Source organism: Astatotilapia calliptera, chromosome 18 (assembly GCF_964374335.1).
Source record: "Astatotilapia calliptera chromosome 18, fAstCal68.1, whole genome shotgun sequence".
Lineage (NCBI taxonomy): Eukaryota > Metazoa > Chordata > Actinopteri > Cichliformes > Cichlidae > Astatotilapia > Astatotilapia calliptera.
This window is the reverse complement of record NC_137439.1, coordinates 15627025-15650151: the sequence shown is the minus strand read 5'-3', so window position 1 is coordinate 15650151 and position 23127 is coordinate 15627025. Positions and strand designations below refer to the sequence as shown.

Sequence of the window (23127 nt, the reverse complement as noted above, 5' to 3'; positions counted from 1 at the left end):
TGTAGCTTTTCCAGTTTTTTCCAGAAGTAAAAAAAAGTACGTCTGCACACCCAGAAGCTGACGACACATTTAGACGTTGGAGGCCTGTCAATAACTTCATTTTGACCTCGACAGTTGATGCCCTATTTTAACAATTATCGGCACTCTAACATTTAGATTTTTCATAATCACTACAGGAAATCAACCACACAATGAAAAAAGGAAAAAAGAAACACAAGCGCAGTCCATATATGAACAACCTTTAGTTTTATTATTACATGACCAGTGAATAAAGAAAGAAATAGGATGTCACTGAAACTATGTTTACTAATTCAAGACTATTGTAGTGACAAAAACATGAAGCAAATTCTTGATGACTTAATGCACACACATGAAAACAAACAACAGAAAAACACGAGCTGGAGTTCTGCTCCAAGACTGGCTCTTTATACGCACACACATGGATATATATATATATATATATATATATATATATATATATATGCTCAAGTAGTCGTTCAAGTGTATACAACATAGAAACTGCATTCGGCCTTTACAGCTCATCAGAAAAATCACACCTCCTGTCACAGAAGGGGAGTAGGAGAGGTTAGAGAGGGTGAGTCACATTTTCTTCACTCCTGACACATCACGCTGGAAATCTAACCGCGTTAGAAATGCATCCGATGCACGCGCAGATTTCCTCTTTCTTCTTTGATGGCACCGTTGTCTCATTTTAGTCATATTTTCCATTTTAAACTAGGCAATCTCCATACCCTAGGGTTTGGTTTGGTAACAAATTGGCACCATTTGAAAAACAAAAAAACAATCTTTAAAAGTTAGCCTAGCTGATGAGAAAATGCCCCCATTTTCATTCTAAAAGTTAGCTAATATAGTGGTAGTATACAGTATATGCCCATGTGCAGCAATTTCTCACCAACTGCCTCATCGAAAGCACGAATATCACTGAAAAAGAGAGAGTGAGTGTTGTGGTTGGCTTTTTAACCGGTTGAGAACTGTCTTATTGAGATATGCTCCTAAAAGATGCTCCTAGTTGAAGTTGGCGTGAGGGAGCGCGACCGGAGGGGCTGGAAGTTTGGATCGCCTCCACTGCTAGTGCACCCCGGCGCTCCAGCATCTATGCTGGAGGGGGACTCGACCATTACCTCGTCCGGCAGAGGAGGCGCCCCGGGGTCTCCGGGCTTCGGGAGGCTGGATGATGTCGTGGAAGGCGTGGCGATGCTGGCGCAAGCCACGGAGGAGTCTCCAGCTTTTTGCGAAGACAGCAGATCGAGTGAGGTGCCCACATCTGAGTTGGAAGGGCTTTTCTCGCTGTCCGGGTGAAAGAGCAAGGTGGAGTTGTTTGAAAATGTTGATGGGAGGTCGCTGGTTGAGGTTGGAGTGCTGAAAGTGGAGTCAGATGAGGAACTGGAAGCTCCTGCCGCTGAGTAATAGAAGAGGGGGAAAAAAAGGGGAACAGTTGTAAGTCATAAAGAACAAACGCATTAAGCACTTTTTTGCATTACACACATACACACAGACACACAACTATTTTAGAAATGGACGTATTAACCTCTGAGGGACTCGATCTTCTCATTTTTGGCCTTCTGCACCTCGTCTGTGATTTTTGCGATGATAAAATTTTGCGAGCGCATCTCCCGAATCGAGTCGATCAAGGCATCCAGGCCGCGGGGGTTCTCAGCCAGTATGTCCAGCAGCACGGCCATCCTCTTGGTCTGCGTAGTCCTGCAGCTGATCTCTTCTGCATCATCTCGTGTCAGGATCCTGCGAGAGCGCAGGTAGTCCAGGTGGCGATCTGCTCTGATTTTATCGCAGAGGTAGTGCCGCAATCTGGTCAGCACCTGGAGAGCCACAGGAAGTCACGGAGGGCAGATGAAAAGAGAGCAAAGTGAGGTGTCAATGAACAGGAAACACACAGTCCAGGGTTCACCCCCCTTCCCCCAAATCAAAGACTACAGCAGGCCTGGATCTGCTCTCTCTGTGGCACATACAAAGTAAGCTGGGTGTCCAGATGTGCCCTAAACGTCCATCTTATTGTCCTGCTGTTAAATCCTACAGAAAGTGGAAATTGTGAGGGCACAAAGAGGGTGTGGTGGGGGCATTTCCTCCTTTTAATAGGCCTATAGCGCTAAGCAAAGCATAAATATATATTTAGCAGTGAATCTGTTTCCACATGGCTCCCCTTATCAGATTGATCTGGCATCTGTTAGGAAGCCAGAGCGTGCCTGAAGTATAATACTCACGTCTTTCTTTATCTCTGCCATTTCATCTTCAGTGAGGTGAGGAGCATCCATCCCTCTCCCCCGCAAAGTGAAAATCCAGGTGGTAACGACTGAAGATTATTTTAATAATCTCGTAGTGGTGGATTAAAACACAACAGCGAATAAATTATAGAAGTTAAATAAGCTGACACCTTATTATTAATCGATAAAAGGTGGTCTGTCGACTATCCATTCAACTTTTTTTGTTTCAACAACGGAAAAAAAATCCCCGGACTTCCTGATTGTGTCGAGGCTTAACTACGTCAACACACGGCAGAGACGTCGGTTTCACACTCAGCGCTGGTTTAAACCGGTAACTGTGAATAAAAAAGTCCACGTTCACCTCAAGATTTCTCCTGTTTTACCAGAACAACTCCAAACTGAGCAACTGTCTTCGCTTTGAGTTCTGATGCGCGACTTCTTGCGCTTCTGCACTTCCGACCATGGCCACGCGCGCTTCTCGATAACTCCATTAGGTGGCGCTGTTGGACCTTCTCGCATACAAACACCACGTTTGGCGGGTTTTGCTATACCCCACAGTTTAGTCTGACAGCATTCATTCAAAGAAAAGTAAGTGCTACACTTGCCTAAATACACCCAGTAAACTATAGGCCAGTGGTGTCAAACATGTGGTCCAGGGCACAGAAGTGGCCCTCTTAAAGGCTCCCATAATACTGATGAATGTGGAAAAACTGAGACATAGTTTTGCAGTTATTTTTCTTATGTGATCTCAAGGTTGCTTATTAAATAAGAAAATAAAATAATGTGAAATGTTACCACTTGTAATCTGGCAGGGTTTTAAAGAAGCAGGAGGGATATGAGCTTTTTACTTTACTAGTTTACTCTTTGTGGGCAATTAACTAAGCTGAGTTTGGCATCCCTGCTGTACTGCGTGGCTATACTGCACAAGATATTTCTCTAATCTACAAAGTAACTTAAGTACAGAGCAACTCTCAGTTAATTTCAATTTCAATTTATAATTTTTTCTGAATTTTCGTTGCTGATTTATTGTAATGACGCAAATCTGAGGTGAAACGTAGGCTTTTTTAATGTGATGCAGGGCTTTTCAGTTGCTTCACAAAAAACGTCTATGCTTTACGATCTGTTTGCATGTTTTGTATGTGGAGTCACTGCAAAGTAGCTGTCGCCATCAGATAAATTTTCCTTGTGAAAAACAGCGTAGAAGTTAAATAGTGTTAGTTCCTCCGTAGAAACTGGATGAACAGAGCCTTGGGAAAAAGCTCAGAATGCAACAAAGACAAGCTCAACAGCACCACAAACTAAACTATCTGAAACAGCATCTGCAAAAATAATTATAATAATAAGGTTATTACTACTACACAAACAACTAAGGGTTTAATAAGTTAGTTGGCTGTGGTGGAGCTGATTTTATGTAAACTGTTGGTTTGCTGGTCTTGTTTGGAAAATCTGCACAGTAACTCGGAGAATTAGAGTAAATATATTTCCGTTACTGTCAGTCATGCAGCTGGACACATTTTAAAGTGTAGTACTGAGCTTTGAAATGCAATGATCACAATGTAAATTTTCAGCAGGCAGAGCCTGTATCATCGATTAGGTCACAGAACAGTTTATATACAAATAAAGCTGAAGGGTCATAGCATTAAAATCATCAGCAGTTCAGAGAGAACACCGGGTCAAAGTTCACATATACAAAGGGAATTGCTGCGCAGTAGAAGTGATGTGACACTCTGGTAAACATGAAGTCTATCACAGAATGGCTGAACGCATGCAGATTTTCACTTCCCCCTAATCGCAGTATAGCACAAAGAGAGGACGGGCGCTCCCTGAGGAGATTGTTATCAGGCTTGTTTTGTCATGCTCTGCAGTGTAGTACTGTATGTGCTGTGTGAAACCACCATCAGCAAGCAGAAATGTATATGAACTGTAAATCAGATCGCAGGACTCATGCAGCGATAATGATTTAAAGCCCCTCACAGCTGTCTGGCTGCTGTTTCATCGCAGCAGGAGAATGTCAGATGTTAAACAAAAACGTGGAATGAGCGTTAACAGAAACAGACAATGCGTGCCCACTTGTCCTCTCCACAATTCCCTTCATTCATGCTGGACAGCAGAGCTCAGCAGCCTGGAAATGACCAGCTGTGCGTTTCAAATGAACCCAGTGTGCTGACTCCAGAGTGCCCTTCGTGCAGAGCCAGACACAAAAGAAAAGAAGGCATTTATAGAAATGATGTCACCGACGGGACTTTCATTCATATCAGCACAAAACCCACTCTCACGTAACAGCCAAGACACCACCGTGACCTTGCATCCACTGTGGTTTTACAATATGCGTAAGTGAGGAGGTATTTGTGCTTTTCAGTCGAAGAACCATGCAAAATTACTTCTTTTATAGCTTTTTTTCACACAGCCTATTATAACCTGCCCACCCACCTTACTCATTCGAGTGTATCCCATTAAGTATCAGGGATATGTAATTTTAACAGGGCGCTGCAGAGTACTGTGCAATGCACGTCCACCCATGGCTTGTATCAAGTATCTGTGGGAGGATAAAAGGTCTCTCTAACACAATAACTTTGAAGTAATTACATGTCGCTCTCATTAAGTGAATTGCAAGATATGAGAAAATGCACGCTTTATATACGCGTCTTTGCAAGACGCGTATATAAAGCCCTCTTTAGTTTCACATCTGTCTGCTCTTGTAACCAGGTTTGAGACCCACTGGGTTCATATTCATTAAGCATCTCAGATATATATTTAGGGCTGTTTGTTTGAAATCTGTACCTTACTGGAAGTCAAGGCAGGGAGCTGAGAATCAGAGCCGTCTAACAGTCTTTTTAGTAAGGACAATAAAAAGAGCCTCGCATTAGGCAGCCCTGCGAGACATAAAGACATGAATAAGCTTCTCTGGATCTTGTAAAATGTAGTAAGAAGCCCAGGATGTTCCTTGAATTTGATCATCTTTCATTGAACTTTCTAATACGATTTTCTTATTTATAATTTGTCTACTTTTAGTCTACTGATTTTATGCCCGTGGGTCAGTGTCTTATTTTATCGATTGTTGTTTTTGCACATGATGTGAAAATTTGAGGCAGGGCGGAGGTTTCACTTACAGTGATCAGTTCAGCTTGTAATACAGCGTGGCACTTTTTTATTTATTATTTCTTTTTGAAATATAAACTTTCAGTGGCTTCCAGAAACAGTCATATCTAAACTATCGTTCTGCTTACTATATGCACTGAGTTGCTGCCATATTAGATATTCAGCATCACTGATATCTGCTCGAAAAAGTGATGACTACTCCTTTAAGCCAAGGATGTCAAACTCATTTGAACTCATCAAGGAGCAGATCTTTGATCTTACATGGGCCGGTCTTAGTGTAAAGAAGCTTAGTTTCCCATTAGAAAAGACCAGTTACTTTGGTGTAGCGTGAATGACCATGGCTGAAGTCTTTACATGCAAAAATGAAGCTTATGAAAACACAGTTAAAAGTCCAAGATTCATGCCTTCCTTCATTTTTATCTAAAGCTGTCCAGTGGGCTGGACTGGAGTCTCCGTGAGGCCGATTTTGGCCCCTGGGCCTAGTGTTTGACACCCTGGCTTTCAAACTGTTGGGGTAACAGTGTTTTAGGATGTTAAGAAAGAGGAAAGATTCAATTTCTCACTTGTTTTATTTCACATTCATTTTCTGAACTGTGGGAAGAGGACATGCAATTTGCCCTCCACATCCGCCTCTGTTCTTCTTACCTAACATGTTTGTGCAGATTCTTGATATTATAATTTTGGAAGGAAATTTCCACACCAAGCCACAACAGTCAGCGATTTCCAGGCATCGGTAAACACACCAAGCTCCCGCTTGTTCGCTCTTCATCTGCCGGAGCTGGCGCTGACTCAGACCGGCCTTTGTAACCTTAGTTAGATAAGACGGCGGCTGTGCCAATCTGCTCTGCTCAGCCTCTTATTCTCACAGGTTATAATGAAAGGAAAGGTATTCTCTCCCTTATAAATGCCTTTGTTCTTTGATGTGGATGGAAGAAGATGCTTTTTACCCTGGCATCTATTTCAAAGAAACCTGCAATGCTCATCCTGAGAGGAATTTTGCTTCAGGCATTGCTTGGGTTTTCTTTTTATTCTTGTTTTTTTTTTTTTTGTCTAGCATCTTATTCTGACTGCTCTGATTTAGACTAAACAGAGGATTATCAAGTTTCAAACATTTCCAGGAGGCTCTCATCTCTCATTGTGAAATCTTGAAGTTAAACTCAATTCCATCCACACGCCCTTACAGGGTGACTGAAGGGAAATTTAACCTGTAACACTAGCAAGGCTGGAAAATACAAACATTATTCGCAGACAACGTGCAACAGTCTAAACAGAGCTTCAGCTCAGGGAGAAATTCAGTCAATATGTGGCTTTCCTTCAATATTTATGTCAGAACTTGCAGTGGCCCGGTGTCAAATCCCTTAAGGAGCCATGTTCACATGCATTTCAGCTGCCAGGTATACATACATATATGGTCCAGCACCAGCTGGTAAAGTCTTGGTTAGGCGCAAAAGAGCTCCTTCATAACAGTGATATAGACTGAATAGTGCAATCATTGTGTCACAAAACAGAATAAAATCAGTTCCCAGCACTGCAATCAAAGAATTATCCATGCCATTGTTTTGCATGTTATGTAAGCTTTTATTTCTGGAGAATCTTAATGGTCAAAAATATCTGCTTTCTTTGGAAATGAGAAAGCATTACACAGTAAAACCGGAGAGAAAGCCCTGGCAGAGTGGAAGCTGCACAGGGTGGTTCTTGGCACAGCGAGTGTGAGAGGAGGGAGGGAGAAACTTCTGCTTGGCTTATGGGAGGACGTGTGGAGAAGCATTCCTCTCATAGTTTCGGGACACCTCTTCAGTCTACGTCAGATCTGCTTGAAGTGGATAAAAGGGGATGGGGACTCTCAAAGAGGGAGAACAAACAGCCATCATCCCGCTGCCAGGTCTGCTGAGTGATATTAAGGAGGCTGGTTTTTCTTTTTCACTCAGGAGAGATTGCTTCAGCTGGAGAAGATGTGGAAGGTCTTTGTCGTCGAGATCTTCTGCTTTACGCTGGTGAGGAAAAGGTGTCTTATGCCTGCTGTTATATTCTGTGGGTGAAAGAAATGTTGATTACAAAGGTGGGATGTTTGGTCTAACCTCAGGTGTCAGCCTCGTGCCCGAAGGACTGCCAGTGTCCCCTTGAAGTCCCAACATGTGCAGACAGCGTCAGCCTCGTGCTGGACAGCTGTGGATGCTGTAAGGTTTGTGCCCGGCAGCTCTTTGAAGACTGCAGCAAGACACAGCCATGCGATGCTGCGAAGGGACTGGAGTGCAACTTCGGAGGGTCGGATAAGGGAGTCTGTCGAGGTACGCTGACTTCATTTCCCTTTTCTGATCTTTTTTGTTTTTCAACTGTCACCTTTTCCCTTTTCATCACATCAGCCTTTCCCTGCTTCTGTTTAACAGCCAAATTAAACGGGAGAACATGTGAGTACAACAGCAAGATTTATCAGAGTGGGGAAACCTTCCATCCTAACTGCAAACACCAGTGCACTTGCATCGACGGTGCAGTCGGATGTGTCTCCCTCTGCCCACGTGAATTCTCGCTGCCCTTGTTGGGCTGTGCCAAACTAAGACGGGTCAAGGTACCGGGAGGGTGCTGCGAACAACTAGTCTGCCCTGAGGAAACAGAGGCACAGAGCGCTATGATAAAAAAGCACAGAAGAAAGTTCAGCAAAGTCAAAACCACTGAAGACGACCTCTCCAAAAAGAACGAGTTCACCTCTGTGTGGGGAGAATCAAAGTCTCTGCCTGGTGAGCAGTCTTGATATTTATTGCATTTAAGTCTTGCTTGCTTTCATTATTTTAACCCACCTTTAACTTAAAAAATATCTGCTTAAAAACATCTGCACAGCTTTCAGGAGTTATTCAGTGGACCACATGTTTGCCAGAGGAGTCCAGTGCATGCCTCAAACCACAGCCTGGTCACCCTGCTCCAAATCCTGCGGCTCTGGTGTGTCCACGAGGCTGACCAACCGCAACAAACAGTGCAAACTGGTGAAAGAAACTCGGATCTGTGAAATCCGTCCCTGCAAACAGTTGACCTCGAAGGTACACCATATGCTGATGAACATATACAGTGATTATTTCATTAGAGGCTGAGAACCCATCCATGTTAAGACTAAAGCCTAGATACATTCTCTCTTGCAGAAAGGTCAAAAATGCAGTCACAGAGGAAAAGCAAGCCATCCAGTTCACCTGTCATACGCAGGTTGTCGTAGCCTGAAAAAGTTGCAGCGCAGGTACTGTGGATCCTGCTCAGACGGACAATGCTGCAGGCCACACAGGACCCGGACAATGCCTCTCCATTTTCGGTGCAAAAACGGAGAGACCTTCAGGAGGATGGTGATGACGATCGAATCGTGCAAGTGTAATCTCAACTGCTCCAACAACGCTAAAAAGACACCTGAGCTCTACAGCCCTCTCGATGACATCCACAAACTGAAAATTTAACCGAAAGACTTGATTTAAGCGCAAGAAGACTTCTGCTTCATATTATTGGAGCCTTGTGGTTTGCTTCTTTGTGAAGCTGCTTTTAAATGGTGAATGCTGCATTTTAAAAAATGTTTTTCCTGCTTATTCTTTGTACATACTTAATAATATTTAAGCCTCTAATGACAAAACATGTTAAATCGCAGTGTGGAAAGTTATGGCAGCTGCTAAATGTGTCGTCACGCGGTGGCTGTTTCTTTTGATTCACTGCACTCGTGTTATTTAAAGGGATTTATGTTTCATACTTTTTTTTCATTTTAATGCAAAGTTAATGTTAAGCATGGAAAACTGTACTTTTGATTTACTGTCCTGGTCTCTGTAATTGGTTGTCAATGCAAAACAGAAATATGATTGAAGCCTGGACACACAGACTGTTAATTTCATGGTTAGCAGATTATAATCTCCAATAAATTCAAGGAAAACCAATTCAGTTCCCCACTATCTTACTTAAGAGTTTGTCTTGAGAAAAACTGGAAATTCTCAGGGGGTCTTTGCTGCAACGATTTTCAGTCTCTTTAGCATCTGGCTGACCTACTTCTGAGAGGACCTACATGTCACTGAATAGTTTTGGGAATGTCTGTAATGTAAACTTCTCAGCAGTTTGCCTGGTGCTGCACAGATGCTGGGCACAAGTTGCAGATTTTTGCTTTCTGGCAGTGGTATAGGCTTACACCGATAATCTAAACCCTCCACTGCGATTTACGATACGCAGAATAGAAGGCAAATGTGACTGAAATAAGACTGTGAATTGCACGGCCGTGGCTGTTGTTGCTCTTGTGTCCTCTTCAGTATTTCTGTCAAAGGTGGGCTCTGCTGTGCCATCACTTGGCTCTGTCGCAATCAATCACTCTGTCTCTGCTGCTGATTAGAGAGATGCTGGTCCTGTCCAGCATTCACTAGATGCACCTGGTTAAGGTCTCATTGAAGACTGCTGTTTGTGATGCACACACTAAGATGTGTTCTGCTGATTCGGTTTTAGGGCTATGAGCAGATAATAAGGAGCAGTGATGATGTTTTTGAGGTGCTTGTGTATGCCTGGGGTTGTGCACACATCAGCCGTTTCTTTTGTTAAGCTACATTAGGGGAAAGGGTGTTGCTGCTCTGCTCTTTGTTTTGGGCAGGGAGTTATTTTCTTTTGAACTTTAATAATCTCTTGAACTCTATAAATCTCCCGTCTGTTTTTTTAAATTTTCTTTGATTTGCCAACCCCTATTTATCCATGCAGTTTGCCTCTTTTGTAATTCATAAATCTTGCGTTTGGCTGTCTGGTTGAATGGCACTTTCCACCACCCCTGAGCTGAGCTGGGACATAACTACTAACCCAACCAACAGGTTTACGCAGAGCTGCAAGGGTTTATGCGTCAGGGCTATCAAAGTTGTTGAGCCTAACAAGCACATAAGCACAGGGTGTGCCCATCTCAGCGCTGAAATGCCGAAAGTCAGATGTAAGCAGAAAGCAGCAGAAAAAAGCAAATTCCCAAAGTGATCGACAGAATTACGTAAACAGGCAAGACCACAAGAGCAAAGGAAAAAAACATAAGTACTGACGCACGCAGCCATGAAATCGTTCCATCCCCTGAAGGAGAGCACAATAGAGCTTTGTCTCTGAGAACTTGAGAGGAGGCCTGCTCACTCGAGGGAATACGTCCGATGCAGGAACACATCAGTCTTTCAGAGGTCTGGACTCACAGTAGTTTATTACCATAGATACAGCAGGGAAGCACAAGCAACAGTGAGAGAACAAAAGAAATAAACACAGTATATTTATGGCTCAGTTTTTCGGTAAATCTCAGTAAGTCACGCTGCAACTGATACCGGAGCTCTTGTGTTTGCCTCCAGGCCAGATTAATATAAGATTTTTATTAGACAAACCAACAACAGAGATAGAAGTGGGCAGTTACATTTGCAACCTAAAGGCATGGACTTCACAGCTAATGGCCACACATAATTATTCTCAGTCCAGCTGAGAATCCTAATATAAAACACAACCAGTGCACACCACACCTTTGCTATGTCCACTACCAACAAACAAACAGACGCCTGTTTCCAGCACCGGGAGGATGACAGGGAAATTAAAAGTAAAGATGCTGAATTTTGAATCAGCTTCACTAGTCAGAGCAGAAGATTTATTATGGGTGATGGGCAAAGTCACAGCTGGAAATATGGATTCATTCTATCGCAGGTAAACACAGCTGGGACAAAATGTGACCAAACAAAAAGTCATTTGCAATTAAAATTAGATTTTTTTTTTTTTTGTGAATCCAAAAGTTTTGCTTTCTGCTGAACTGACGGTGGGAATGACGGCGTGGAAGCTTCCACAGTTATCAGCGTTATAAGATCAAGCCCGTGGAGAAGATGGAGCAGAAATCTGTTTCTAAATGTATAAACTGCTTATTGCGTATTGATAGCAAGAATGTTATATTTGAATTGGGATTTATATTATTCTGGCAGCCTTTAGGGGCTAATTTATAATTTTGCCAATTATCAGATATCGCAACCCTGTCAGAATGTAAATGGTAAATGGCCTGTATTTATATAGCGCTTTACTAGTCCCTAAGGACCCCAAAGCGCTTTACATATCCAGTCATCCACCCATTCACACACACATTCACACACTGAATGTGCAAGTTTAAGTGAAGAGGGCATAGTGTTACACGAGGGTGGCATTTATTTCAGGTACTACACACAGTGTGCTACGTCTTTAATATGGCAGAGTGTAGATAGCCATTACTGGCAGCTGGGAAACCCTTCCACCAGTGATGCACTGTGCTGTGCACCACATTTGCATGTTTTCAGTTCACTCTGAATTCATTCAATTCATAAATTCACATTTTAATCACACATGTATCTGACTTACAATCAAACATTATTTGAGTGGAGTGCCTGCTGCTTTACTTGCACATGTAATTTATCATCGCACACGTGCACTGTTTGAATGCATTATAAAGACACAAAGGTTACTGAAAAGGATGTAAGCACCAATAAAATGTTTCGTTTTCAAGCACCACTTGCATTGGCCAACAACTGCTGTCATAATTTCGTTGGTGTTCAGTTGCAGGCTGTGGAAAAAAGTTGTTCAGCTGTAGCCACTTGCATAAGACAGATCAAGTACATACTGCATTGTGCCTAAAATAACCTGATTGCTAGTCCTTCTAGCAATTTCGTGTTACCCTGCTGGAAAGTCCTTTTGTTTTGTTTTTTATAAATGAATCTATTAAAATTTATAAAATAATAGAAATTGAAAAGAGGTTTCCTGCAGTCCAGTGTAGTCTTTGCTATCTTACATTCACACTTCAAATGTGTAATATTTATGCAACAGTACTATTAGGTGTTACTCAACTCAGAGTTTGGCCAATCTTATGTAACAGTTATGCAACAAGCTCCTTGTCATACGGACAGAATAGCACCAAAATATCATAGTTCAAGATGTACAAACATCTGAAAACATTACTGTATTTTAAAAAAACAGCAGCAGATTACTTGATTCCTGGAAATGCAGTTCAAAAATCTGAATGTAAAAGTAGAAACTGATCAAACCAATTAAAAATCAGGGTTTAGTTACCCCCATGTTGCCCTTTTAAACAGACCCAATAAATATCAGAGTGCAAAACAAATCAGGATTTAAAATGCAAACCTCCATCATTTCAGAAAATAAGATGTTGATGTTTGCAGTCCTTCATCAAACATGGCCTTATAAGAGTTTTTGAGGAAATCGACATAATTCTGAATGCTTCGCTTGTGGCTCTCTGATTGGTCCAGGCTAAGCTGCAGGTCCTTCAGACGTACCTCATACTGCTTCTCTGCCTGCAGATTGAGAGACACACAGACAGATAATACAGCTCAGCGCTGCCTTCCAAGAAATGTTCCATCTAACGTGAGTGCGTCTTCTCTATGGCCCTTACGTTGAGCTTGCTCTGGCGAAGAAGCCTCAGCTCGCTTTCCCTTCTGCTCTTCTCGGCTCCCAGCTCCAGGATTTTGGTTTGAAGAGCCTCTTCCCTGGAAACAGCCTCTTCTTTCACCTTGGTGACCTACACGGGGTGAAAATGTGAAATATCATTATGTGATGCGCCATTTTCTGCACGATAAATCTCTCTTTGACACCAAACTGGAGTAACACAAGTTGTTTTATACAGATACATGCATATCTAGCTTTGCCTGTTTACTATGTAGCTCCAGCTGGATTACTTACGGCATGGCTTCAAACAAATCTCGACTGAACTGTTAGGTTGTAATGTCTTACTTGATGATCTGAGTGAAGAACAGGTGCTGAACTGTTGGTCAGCACTCCAACAGCTAACCTGTACCTGTTGTCTGACGTCTGCTAAAGCTGCCTCCAGCTGTCGGCTGACGGCCTGACACTCTGATGAGCGCTGATCCAGCTGCCGGTTGCTGTAGCTGAGAGCTTCCTCCTGAGCTGCGAGCCTCCGTACCAGCTCCAGGTTCTCTTGCTGCAGTTTGTCTGTCTCTCTACACACACACACACACACACGCACACACACACGCGCACACACACACACACACACACATAGAGTAAGCATCAATTTCTATACCGATAATATGAGCAGGTTTTTGATATTTGAGGTCTTACTTTTGGATAGAAATCAGTTTTTCTTGTAATTGTAAGTTGGCCTCATAAATGGACTCCCTCATCTCTGCAGATGATCTCAGCAGTTTGCTTTGACTCTCCATCTGCGTGTGCAAAACATAAAATTCAGAGTTGCCTCCATGGGCTACAAGTAAATCGTGCAGAAAACATTTAATCACACCACGTGCACAAATGCTACTTTAAAACAACAACTACCTCCACGATCTGCTGAACATTTATCAGCCTCAAATCGAGCAGATTCGAGATAAAAACTCAGTATTTCTGACGGAAACACGTGGTCGTCTGGTTCTACCAGAGATCACACTGGGGAGCACAAAAGACTCGCTAGTGGGCTCAACCTAAACATTGCACAGCAATCACAAACATCGAAACTCACAGCAATATTAGAAACCACAATGCACCAGCGGTCACCTGAGGCTATACTGCCACCCAGTGGTCAAAAAATAGGAAAATGACTGCATTTTACATTGACCACAGCAGCTGGCTTTGCACACCTTAACCTGCAGTTGCCTAATGGACTCTGACTTTTCTGAGCACTTCCTCTCCAAGCGCTGCAGGTTTTCCTGGCACTCAAAGAGACTCTGCTCAGCTGCATTCAGTAACTCGGGGTAAGCGTTCAGTTCCTCCACGCGCCCGTGCAGCTCCTGCCTCACCTGGGCTCCAGAGGAGGAACGGCACAAAAAAAAAAGGGTTGGGTTTCGGGAAATGAAACATAGTAATATGCTTTAAAACTCAGCACACCTCTCCAAGAGATGCTCACGGATGTACATGATTCATTCAGCTGTGGTTATGCAGTTGAAAAAAGAAAACTAAGTGCACAATGACTGTCCATTAAACAGCAGGTGAAACAGAGCTGGACAGACTTGTAATGGGCTGTTAGAATGAGTTTTTAGCTTAACAGAAACTGTGCATGTAACGTAAATAAAATAAGGCAAATTAAAGAGAAGGGCGGTGGTACCTTCTCAACTTCTGCCTCTTTTCCATCTCGTGTCTTCTCTGTTTCTCTTAAAAGACTTGTATATTTTATCTTTGAATCATGGAGCTCAGCTTGAAGTTGTGCAACCTGGAGGTGAAAAAAATACAGAACATTAACATGAAACCTGCTGTGGCCTTCCCTGTCATTAAAAACTAGTGTCATTCATTCAGTGGCTTCTACAGACCACATTCTGTATCTGTAAATAATAGGTTTCTTGTAATCCTGTTTGGAAACTACTTTATCCTAACTGTGTCAGGAAAAAAATGACCTTCAAACATGATAGAAAGATAGAAAAATACTAATAAAAAAACAAGAACTGAAAGGTTAATATTTGAAATTAATAGATGAGAAGTAAAAGGTTTGAAAGATTTAAGAACATAAAACACTCTTTGTTGTGTGTCAGTGTTTATTCAGAAATGATCTTTAAGAGGATCAAATATGATGAAAGAGTGCCTTTTTTTTCAACATTGCACATTTTTTGATGTTTGTTGACTCCAGAGTAAAGTAGTGGGTCTATAAAAATAACAGTCATTTACAAACATGATTAAAAGTTTCCCTGCAGAGAACAAGGGATGGTCTAGGTCTGGTTTGTCACTGCTGGAAAAAAAAATACTTTGATACGTTTGATTTTTGAGGCTCTGCCTGCACAAAAAAAGGAAGAGGGCAGCAAACCAGATCCTCAATTCCTTGCTGTGAATTCACTGGACAGTCACCTGTACTAATCTTGCGTGCATCGGACATCTCACAGGCACAGCGCTGCGGAGCTGACCCACTGTCACTGGGTGATGTCTGGAATATTTCAGGGCTGCAGCACACGAGAAAGTAAAAGGTTTTAAATCAAAACACAAACCTGATAATGGCACTGTTCAGCTTGGTGCTTCTTTTCCTGTGAGACGATCTTCTCCTCTATGAGGGCAGACTCGCACTCAGCGAGCTGCTGCTCCAGCTGAGCTACAGATTCCTGGGATAGCAGAGAAATCCAAACAGTTTTAGTAAAATAAGGTCCTCCTAACTCCTAAATATGGAAACCGGACTTCTTGCAACATGTCTGTGCTTTTTGCCTTTCACAGTAATGACTCTCACATACAAGCTGTTCAGTAACTTGTACCTTGAGTGTTGCATTATTTATGCCGAGTTCTCCGTTGTCTGAGCTGAGTTTTTCGAGCCTTTGCATCAGAGTTTCATTTGCTGCAGTTAGCTCGTCCTTCTCCTTCTGCACTCTCATTGTCAAGTCTGCAATTTGGCTTTAATGGAAACAGACACTTACAGTTAATGCATCATCTGAATATTGATGTACTCAGAAATGACAAATGGCTGGGAAGGAGAACCAACCAACCTTTTCAATAAGTCTATATGAGCAACGAGTTTGTCTTTCTCATCTGTCGTCTGCTCCTTCTGTCCTCTCCTTGAGTCTCTCTCTGAATGGGCTTTGGCCAGCTGAGCATCCTGTTTGCCAAACAAGACAAACAAAGATCAAACGGGATCCTCAACTGCTTCTGAAGCCAAAATAATGAACCAATTTGACCTCGTACCTTTTCCCTCAGCTGTGCGTAGCATTTCTCAATAGCAGCTTCAAATCTCTCCGCTCTCAGTTTCTGAGCTCGGGTGGCTTTCTTCAGAGATTCTTTGTCCTGTGCTGCCTTCGCAGACAGAGAGGTGATAGACCCCTTCAGATCATCAATCTCCAGCTTCTGCTCGGTTATGAGTCTCTCCAGAGCCTGCAAAGACCATGAACCCACAAGTGTGCAGTTTTAATTTATACATTAATAAAGCAGTTTAGTCTACAGCGCAGCCAGCTGATAAAGGTGTCTGTACCCGTAATTGTACAGTAAGGCGATTGTTTTCAGCTTCCTTGTTGCGTAGCTGTCCCTGTAGGTGAGCACGTGTTGCCTCTGCTGACTTGGTCATGTGAACTGCACTCTTTACGTTCTCCTGTTGAAGCCAGCGTAAACATATAATTTCATGGGCAATGACTTAATTCATCCGCAAATGATCTCTGCTGTACTTACCTGCTCTTTTCTCCGCAGATCTATCAGCTCCCTGACCTTCTGTTCACTCTCACTCAAATCTTTCTTTAAATTCTGCGAGAAAAAACATGGAAACCAATGCATATTATCACATCACCATATCTTCACTTTAGGTGCATTAAAATCGCTTTTGTAAAGTTAACACCTTTAGAGTATGTCCTGTGACATCAGAACCAATGTGGCTGTGCTCTCACTAGTTTAATCACCAAAGGCTGCCCCTTTGCCCCAGCCCCTTCCTCCAGCTCATCTGGGGGAACACCAAGGCATTCTCAGGCTGAGAGATATAATCTCCAGCATGTCAAGGGTCCACCCTAGGGCCTTCTCCTGGTAGGACATGCCTGAAACACCTCACTGAGGAGGCATGCAGATGCCCAAACCACTTCAACTGGCTCCTTTTGATATTAAGGAGTAGTGGCTCTACTCTGAACACCTCCCAAATGCCCAAGCTCTTCACCCTATTTATAAAGGAGAGCCCAACCATGCTTGGAGAAAGCCCATTTCGGCTATTTTTATCTGTGATCTCTTTCTTTCAGTCACTTCCTAGAGCTGAGTCACACTCAAAGGTAATAAAACAGTTGAGCTGATACTGAAAACTATATTTCTACTTCTGTTCCCCAGAAAAATTTAATCAGTGAGGGAATCTATAAAGAATTTGATCACAGGCCGAGACAATGGAATTTGAATAAATGAAATATTATTAATAATCCATCTATCTAACCGCTATAACTTATCCTTTATCACTTTGTTTCACTGACTAAATCTTCACAAGCTAATCACAAAGCTTAGTTCCCTTAAACGTCCTTCTTTTGTGCCAATGCATAGGTGTAATAAAACACTCACCTCATTTTCACTCTCAGCCTGCATGATCTTCTTCAGCAGCGTGTCAATCTGCTGGTCTGCATCAATTCGATTTGCCTTTGCGGAATTATTTAAAGCAAGGACATAAATAAACACATTTTCAGACTAAATACAGTTGACTTATACGGTGTAGTAGCAGTTTAACAAACCTCTGCCTCTTGGAGCTGTTTCAGTTTCTGTCGCACTGACTTATTAATTCGTCTAAAGTCCTCTAGCTTTTCCAGCAGAAGCCCACGCTGTCTTGCAATTTGGCGTTTATCTTTGGCAGACTGTCTTGAATCCTTAATTGACATTAAAAAAAAAGAAAATTAGAGAAAATGCAGGACAGCAGTTGCAAAAACATATGTTTAATGTAGGAAACCCTTTGGCTTTACACAAAGCTAGCTTTATCCAAAATTGCTGCAGACCTACAGCATACTCATCGTCGATGGCGTCTTTAAACGACACTAGCTGGATTGCTGCAGAATTGGCAGCTGCTTCTGCATCCATTAGCATTTTCAGGAAAGGATTATTTTTATTGCCAAAATCTCTGAGACTAAAATAAAAAGGAAAGCAAGAAAACACTTTGAATCAGTAAAGTTGTGGTAGCTGGCAAGTGCATATTCAAATGCATCATCCTTGTAGGACCTCACCAGCTGATCTCACACTCTGGGGTTCCTGTATGGAGACTGCTGCGTGCCCTGGTTCTACCAACAGGCTCATGACTGCTGTCTAGGTCGCCACGACTCAGAGTGAAATCCTCCCTGGTACCGCTGAAACCAAGGGGGGGACTTCGAAGGTCATCCTCTGGAGACATGCCTCTTACTGTCAACAGATGTGCATATAATATGCTCAAATGATATGTGCAAATATACTATGCGCAAAAACCGGCTATGCATGGGAAATACAGAGTTACACAGGCAAACCTCCAAGTGGCATCCCTGGGTGAAACCGAGGAAAGCGCGTAGTCCTTCATATGACTACTGGACTGTGGAGTCACAATATCATGTGTGACAATTTCTTTAGCATCTATGATCTGGGGCAATACCTTCTCAGGAGGAAATTTACCATGGTGGACAAAATAAAATAAAATAATACAACTTTACTTTACTATAACGTTACTATAGTTAATAATATTAAAATAATAATAATCAGAAGAAATGTATTTTAGACATTTTGTTGTAATACTTCTCAGTAATAGTTAGGTAATAGAACCACAACCTTTTATTTCTTCATAAAATTCTCGTAAGGTTCAGTTTATCGGGTTTTTTTTTAGAATGAAAAGAAGCGATATGCTGTAATTCAGGGGTGTCAAACTCAAATACACAGTGGGCCAAAATTCAAAACTGGAACAAAGTCGCGGGCTAACATTAATATTTATTGAAAAAAAAAAATCTTCCTCCAGATTTAAGAATGAATCTCTTCTTATGGACTCAAATAATTTTTGCTGGAAAACTGAATATGGAACAAGCAAAGCTTAATACTAAACAATATATATATTAGCTGTATAATACCAGTAGGCCAGCTCTAATAGTAATTTGGTATGGCTTCGCGGGCCAAATGTAATTAGGCTGCGGGCCAAATTTGGCCCGCGGGCCAGAGTTTGACACCTGTGCTGTAATTGATCATTTTAATTCATAAAAAAGCCTAACAATGTAACTCATTGGTTACAAACAAACTGGATGATAAACCGCTGTTTTGAGGGTATTTTCTGGGTTATTTAGAACACTGGTCAAAGGCGACCCTTCAACATAAGAGATAGTTACAGACAGCTAACACAAGAGGAAGGTTAAAAGTCCTGCTTGGACATGAGAAAGCCAATCGCCAAGGAAGCTACTTCTTAGCAACAGACAAGGTTAAGTGGCTGTTAAGCTTTAAGGAACTCTAAGCGTAGCAAGCACTTTAGTAATTATACCAAGTAAATCGCCATTCAAGTCTAGCGTGTTTAATAACGCCCAAACCAAGTAACCACTTACAAAAGCATGCCTGAAAATTTAAACAACACTTACTCCTTCGCCTTGTACCTCTTGTAAATAACGCTCCTCCACTCTGGGGAGTCGCCTCTTGGAAAGTCTCACTCGATTGGTTAGATGTGAGGCAGCGTAACGACGTCAACTGACTATCTTTTTGTTGATTCGTTCCCTAAGGGTTGAATGGGCGGGGCCAAATTTGATTAGACCCGTAAACAGCCAATGAACAAGAGAAAGCAGAGAGCCTGGTTGAAACCATAGAAACGGAAAAGAAGTTTACTGTCGCGATTGCTAGTGCGCCATCCTCGGGAAGCATCGAAGATCATTTAAAGAGATATATATTATTAAGTAAAGGTAAAAATATAGTATGACGTGGTTTAGATATGTACGCAGCTAAGTTTGGCTGATTTACATTTACCTTGCTGTTGCGATACTGCTTCGCTATCCCGGAATTTTGTAAAGATAAGTTAGCTGAAAAGCTAATGCTAACCAGCGTCAGTTGAGTGGAAATGTTCAAAGCTAAAATACTCTTTGTTGGTCCCAATGAGGTGAGTAAATTCTCATTTGACTGTACACCGGTTGCTATTTTACCTTTCAGATTCCAGCAGGTAGCGAAAAGCGTCAACAGTGAAATTTGCCTTGGCTAATATTACCAGAGAAAGCACTGGACTTAAGTATTCATACCCTTCACCGTTACATTTACGCTCCGAGTTTATTTGTCACTGCTCAACAAAGTAATGTATAAATTCAGTCGTAACGAAGGGAAAAGGAGTGATAAGTACTATGCAAAAGTCTCGAGCCACCCCTCATGTTTTTGTTTATATTTTGATAGGTAAATGGGTGCAGAGATTTATTGAAAAATGTGCAAACATAGATTGAAACACAGTATATTAAATTAAAAACTGAGTTTGTAACATTATAACAAGTTTGGAAGTCGATATTTGGTATGATCAACTTTCAACGAAAGTCGGAACTCTTTGAGACACGCTTTCGTGTAATTTCTTTAAGTACCCTCAGGAATATTTCTCTACGGTTTTTGAAGGACATTCAAAACCATCCTTTAGATGGTGGCCGACTTTTTTCTGTTCTGTTGAGAACTGGGCTCTGGGGAGCCCAATAAATGGCTGGTTGTGTTCAAAATGCGTGCTTTTCAGTTGTACTATTTGTGTGTGCATTTGCTGCATGGGCAATATGTTTGGGACTTCCAATAGTGTTAACATACTACACAGGTCATGAACAAGATTTTTTTTTAAATTTCCTTGTAAGTGGGCTAAAGCAGTTAATTAAAAGTAGTCTAACATAAATATAAGTGCTGTAATTTGATTATTTTAATAAACCATGTAACTTGGATGGATTCGATGCTGGCGTGACCACAGTGCATCCATCCATCCATCCATTCTCTTCCACTTACCCTTATCAAGGTCACGGAGGGGTCTGGAACCTATCCCAACTGCTACAGGGCCGGGTACACCCTGCCAGTCTGTAACAGGGGTTCAACCAGAACCATGGGACCAAAATTATATGTTTGTAACAGGCTACTAATAACAAAGTGCCTAGAGATACAATTTAAGACAGGTTTGTTGCTGAGTTGTCTGTTCTGTGTAGACACAACACTGGTTTATCCCTTGAGTTAAAAGGTGAAAAGGCAGACAAAACTTTGAAAGAGCTTCAGAAAGCCTGGAGAACTATTGCTCGAGACCAGTTTTAAAAAATTCTGGCTCCTTGGAAGAACGACAAAAAGTAGCTCAAGACTTTTGCACAATATTAAAAAATAAATAAATATCAAAACTTACTGTACTTGTTTATATTAATTGAGGGGTGTGTATTGGTTTTAATGTGCTCATACATACAAGAATGCTTATTTTGTGCCACCAAGGAAATGATGGAGGTTGGTACTGGATGAGGAAGTCAGGAGTAGGGTGAGGGTGATGGAAGACATGCACGAGGACAGGTTGAGTTTAGAGACTAAGTTGGTGAGGCAAGGATGATATGTTTTGGACATGCACAGAGGATGCTAATAATGAAGCTACAAGGCATGAGAAAATAAGGAAGACCACTGAAGAGGTTCATGGATGTGGTGAAGGAGGACACAAAAAGGGCTGAGGTGGCTGATGCGGCAACCCCTAAAGGGAGCAGGTGAAAGGAGAAGAAGGGACATATTCCACTTTTTACTTTTTTATGTAATACTGGTAGTTAACTTTAAAGTTAATATTTACTTAAAAACATGAGAGTGCAAACCTCCACAAGGCAGTTCACTCATGAATAACTTGAGCTTGCAGCTCATTCTCTTTCTCTTGACTGTACTTATTTTAAAGATATAATGCATTTTTGGGTCAAGGTGAAAGAAAGGCAGATATGAAATGTGACATGATATTTGGATGCAAACTAGTGTGCATCCAAAGTGTGATATTGTGGTCAGAGGTCAAACGTGACATTTCAGATCTTTGTATGGTACATTCTATATGTTGAAAATGCACAGAATACTTACAAGAATCACTGTTTCTAAGTTCTAACACTTTTTTGTCAATTTTCAACCAGTAAATCATTAAGTTGACCCCAAAGACCTGTTGGATACAAGTCAAATTTTAATAGCTTGTAAACATGGCCCCACTCTACACCCCTACAAAGTTTTACCAGAATTCATTCAAAACTTTTCAAACTATCGTGCTTACAGACAGAAAGAATGTCATGCATGCAAATGCTACCAAAAACACGACTTCCTTGCCGGAGGTAACAATTCCCGTCTGTCAGGCTGGGTAATGTGCTACTATTTTGCCATCGTACTTAAAACCATCTGCTTTTCTGTTTTTCAGAGTGGGAAAACCGTTCTTGCAAATTTTCTCTCAGACACAACAGAAAATGTGGGCGGTGAATACAGACCTACTCAAGGAGTCAGGTACAAATCCTATGTGAGCTTTACTGCTTTCAACATTAAGCCACTCCGAGTGTCACTTTAGTGTAAAAATCAGTCATCGCAATGACAAGATTGAACCAATATCATAGCCTTCCTTGACAGATATCAGTCTTTGTGTGTAAAAATACAAAGTGCAGCTACTTTCTGTTGTTTCAAGGATACTGGAATTTGAATCACAGCCTGAGGGCAGCAGTGACAAGTCGTGTGAGGTTGAACTTTGGGACTGTTCAGGGGATTTCAAGTAAGTGGAGGCATAGATGTTATCCTTACCTTTATGTGACAATTAAGAGAAGTGTTGTTACTTACGATGTAATATGATGGTAGTAAAATGTATTTTCATACAGATTTGAGTCATGCTGGCCTGCAATCATGAAGGACTCCAGCGGTGTGGTGATCATTTTTAACCCTGATGTTCCAAGTCACCTCAAAGAAATAGAGACGTGGCATTCGATGTTCATCTCCTCTCAAGATCTGCAGGACAGCCAGTGTCTGCTCATAGCTCACCACAAGCCTGGCAGTGGAGTGGAAGACAGACGGCTGCCTTTAGGTAACTTGTGCTGCAGTCCTCTGAGAGTCATGAGAATCATTATCTCTGGGCTAATGCAGTCACATTTTCTTGTGCAGCGTCACATCTAAGCAGACTGCTGCTCATTCACTCCAACCTAGAAGAAGAGCCAGAGGATGTAAGGCAAGCTTTCTGCAGATACCTGGGAAACGTCGTGAACGCGATGTCGGAGAGTCGAGAGCGAGAGGAGATGTCCATCATTACGTAGCAGTAGCATCTATAAAATATGCGGCCTGAATTAAGATGTGTTTTGTTGCCATCTGCAGTACTACCACATTTTCACTCTAAATTATACATGTATGCAAACTTTAATATTCTCTACAATAGGTGTAGAACATATTCAGCGTTGGTTTCTTGCATTTTGTAAATCTTTTATGAATAAAATATGACCCAGTTCTCTCTTGAAATTAATACTCGAGA

At 41.8% G+C, this 23127-nt stretch overlaps 4 protein-coding genes across 7 annotated transcripts; 2 read left to right on the top strand and 2 right to left on the bottom strand.

Moving 5' to 3' along the window:
- Positions 1–229: 229 nt before the first annotated feature.
- On the bottom strand, positions 230–2729 carry bcl10 (BCL10 immune signaling adaptor). Its single transcript, XM_026149757.2, has 3 exons — positions 2241–2729; positions 1550–1838; positions 230–1420 (listed from the first exon to the last, which is right to left on the bottom strand). Exons 1-3 carry the CDS (start codon positions 2289–2291, stop codon positions 1014–1016), a joined length of 747 nt encoding a protein of 248 aa, XP_026005542.1. The 5' UTR covers positions 2292–2729; the 3' UTR covers positions 230–1013.
- A 4341-nt stretch (positions 2730–7070) lies between these two features.
- LOC113011079 (CCN family member 1-like) lies at positions 7071–9238 on the top strand. 2 transcript variants are annotated; one of them, XM_026150458.2, is made up of 5 exons: positions 7071–7333; positions 7423–7627; positions 7727–8074; positions 8175–8371; positions 8453–9238. In XM_026150458.2, exons 1-5 carry the CDS (start codon positions 7292–7294, stop codon positions 8771–8773), a joined length of 1113 nt encoding a protein of 370 aa, XP_026006243.1. In that variant the 5' UTR covers positions 7071–7291; the 3' UTR covers positions 8774–9238. The 2 variants fall into 2 exon arrangements, with proteins under 2 accessions (XP_026006243.1, XP_026006244.1); XM_026150459.2 differs by having other exon boundaries at positions 7087–7333; positions 8471–9238.
- A 1252-nt stretch (positions 9239–10490) lies between these two features.
- LOC113011077 (outer dense fiber protein 2-like) lies at positions 10491–19373 on the bottom strand. Of its 3 annotated transcripts, none has more exons than XM_080292221.1 (17): positions 19268–19373; positions 17912–18083; positions 17691–17814; positions 17429–17560; positions 17262–17336; positions 16404–16475; positions 16210–16326; positions 15927–16112; positions 15731–15840; positions 15503–15638; positions 15245–15355; positions 14377–14481; positions 13913–14071; positions 13401–13501; positions 13111–13279; positions 12715–12840; positions 10491–12616 (listed from the first exon to the last, which is right to left on the bottom strand). In XM_080292221.1, the coding sequence occupies exons 2-17, from the start codon at positions 18073–18075 to the stop codon at positions 12452–12454; spliced, it is 2052 nt and encodes a 683-aa protein (XP_080148347.1). In that variant the 5' UTR covers positions 18076–18083; positions 19268–19373; the 3' UTR covers positions 10491–12451. The 3 variants fall into 3 exon arrangements, with proteins under 3 accessions (XP_080148347.1, XP_026006239.2, XP_080148348.1); XM_026150454.2 differs by having other exon boundaries at positions 13117–13279; positions 19268–19372; XM_080292222.1 differs by lacking the exon at positions 13913–14071 and having other exon boundaries at positions 19268–19372.
- A 261-nt stretch (positions 19374–19634) lies between these two features.
- Positions 19635–23118, top strand: ift22 (intraflagellar transport 22 homolog (Chlamydomonas)). Its single transcript, XM_026148715.2, has 5 exons — positions 19635–19776; positions 22042–22124; positions 22300–22383; positions 22487–22689; positions 22767–23118. The coding sequence occupies exons 1-5, from the start codon at positions 19738–19740 to the stop codon at positions 22913–22915; spliced, it is 558 nt and encodes a 185-aa protein (XP_026004500.1). The 5' UTR covers positions 19635–19737; the 3' UTR covers positions 22916–23118.
- Positions 23119–23127: the final 9 nt, after the last annotated feature.

Coding starts and splice junctions, on each gene's coding strand:
- bcl10 (XM_026149757.2), bottom strand. CDS start 2,291: ATGGATGCTCCTCACCTCACTGAAGATGAAATGGCAGAGATAAAGAAA. Junction 1,839..2,240: donor TGGCAGAGATAAAGAAAGAC/GTGAGTATTATA, acceptor GTGGCTCTCCAG/GTGCTGACCAGATTGCGGCA. Junction 1,421..1,549: donor GAAGATCGAGTCCCTCAGAG/GTTAATACGTCC, acceptor TCTATTACTCAG/CGGCAGGAGCTTCCAGTTCC.
- LOC113011079 (XM_026150458.2), top strand. CDS start 7,292: ATGTGGAAGGTCTTTGTCGTCGAGATCTTCTGCTTTACGCTG. Junction 7,334..7,422: donor AGATCTTCTGCTTTACGCTG/GTGAGGAAAAGG, acceptor GTCTAACCTCAG/GTGTCAGCCTCGTGCCCGAA. Junction 8,075..8,174: donor AGAATCAAAGTCTCTGCCTG/GTGAGCAGTCTT, acceptor ACATCTGCACAG/CTTTCAGGAGTTATTCAGTG.
- LOC113011077 (XM_080292221.1), bottom strand. CDS start 18,075: ATGTCTCCAGAGGATGACCTTCGAAGTCCCCCCCTTGGTTTCAGCGGT. Junction 17,561..17,690: donor CCATCGACGATGAGTATGCT/GTAGGTCTGCAG, acceptor ATGTCAATTAAG/GATTCAAGACAGTCTGCCAA. Junction 12,617..12,714: donor TTCGCCAGAGCAAGCTCAAC/GTAAGGGCCATA, acceptor CTCAATCTGCAG/GCAGAGAAGCAGTATGAGGT.
- ift22 (XM_026148715.2), top strand. CDS start 19,738: ATGTTCAAAGCTAAAATACTCTTTGTTGGTCCCAATGAG. Junction 19,777..22,041: donor TCTTTGTTGGTCCCAATGAG/GTGAGTAAATTC, acceptor TCTGTTTTTCAG/AGTGGGAAAACCGTTCTTGC. Junction 22,384..22,486: donor GACTGTTCAGGGGATTTCAA/GTAAGTGGAGGC, acceptor ATTTTCATACAG/ATTTGAGTCATGCTGGCCTG.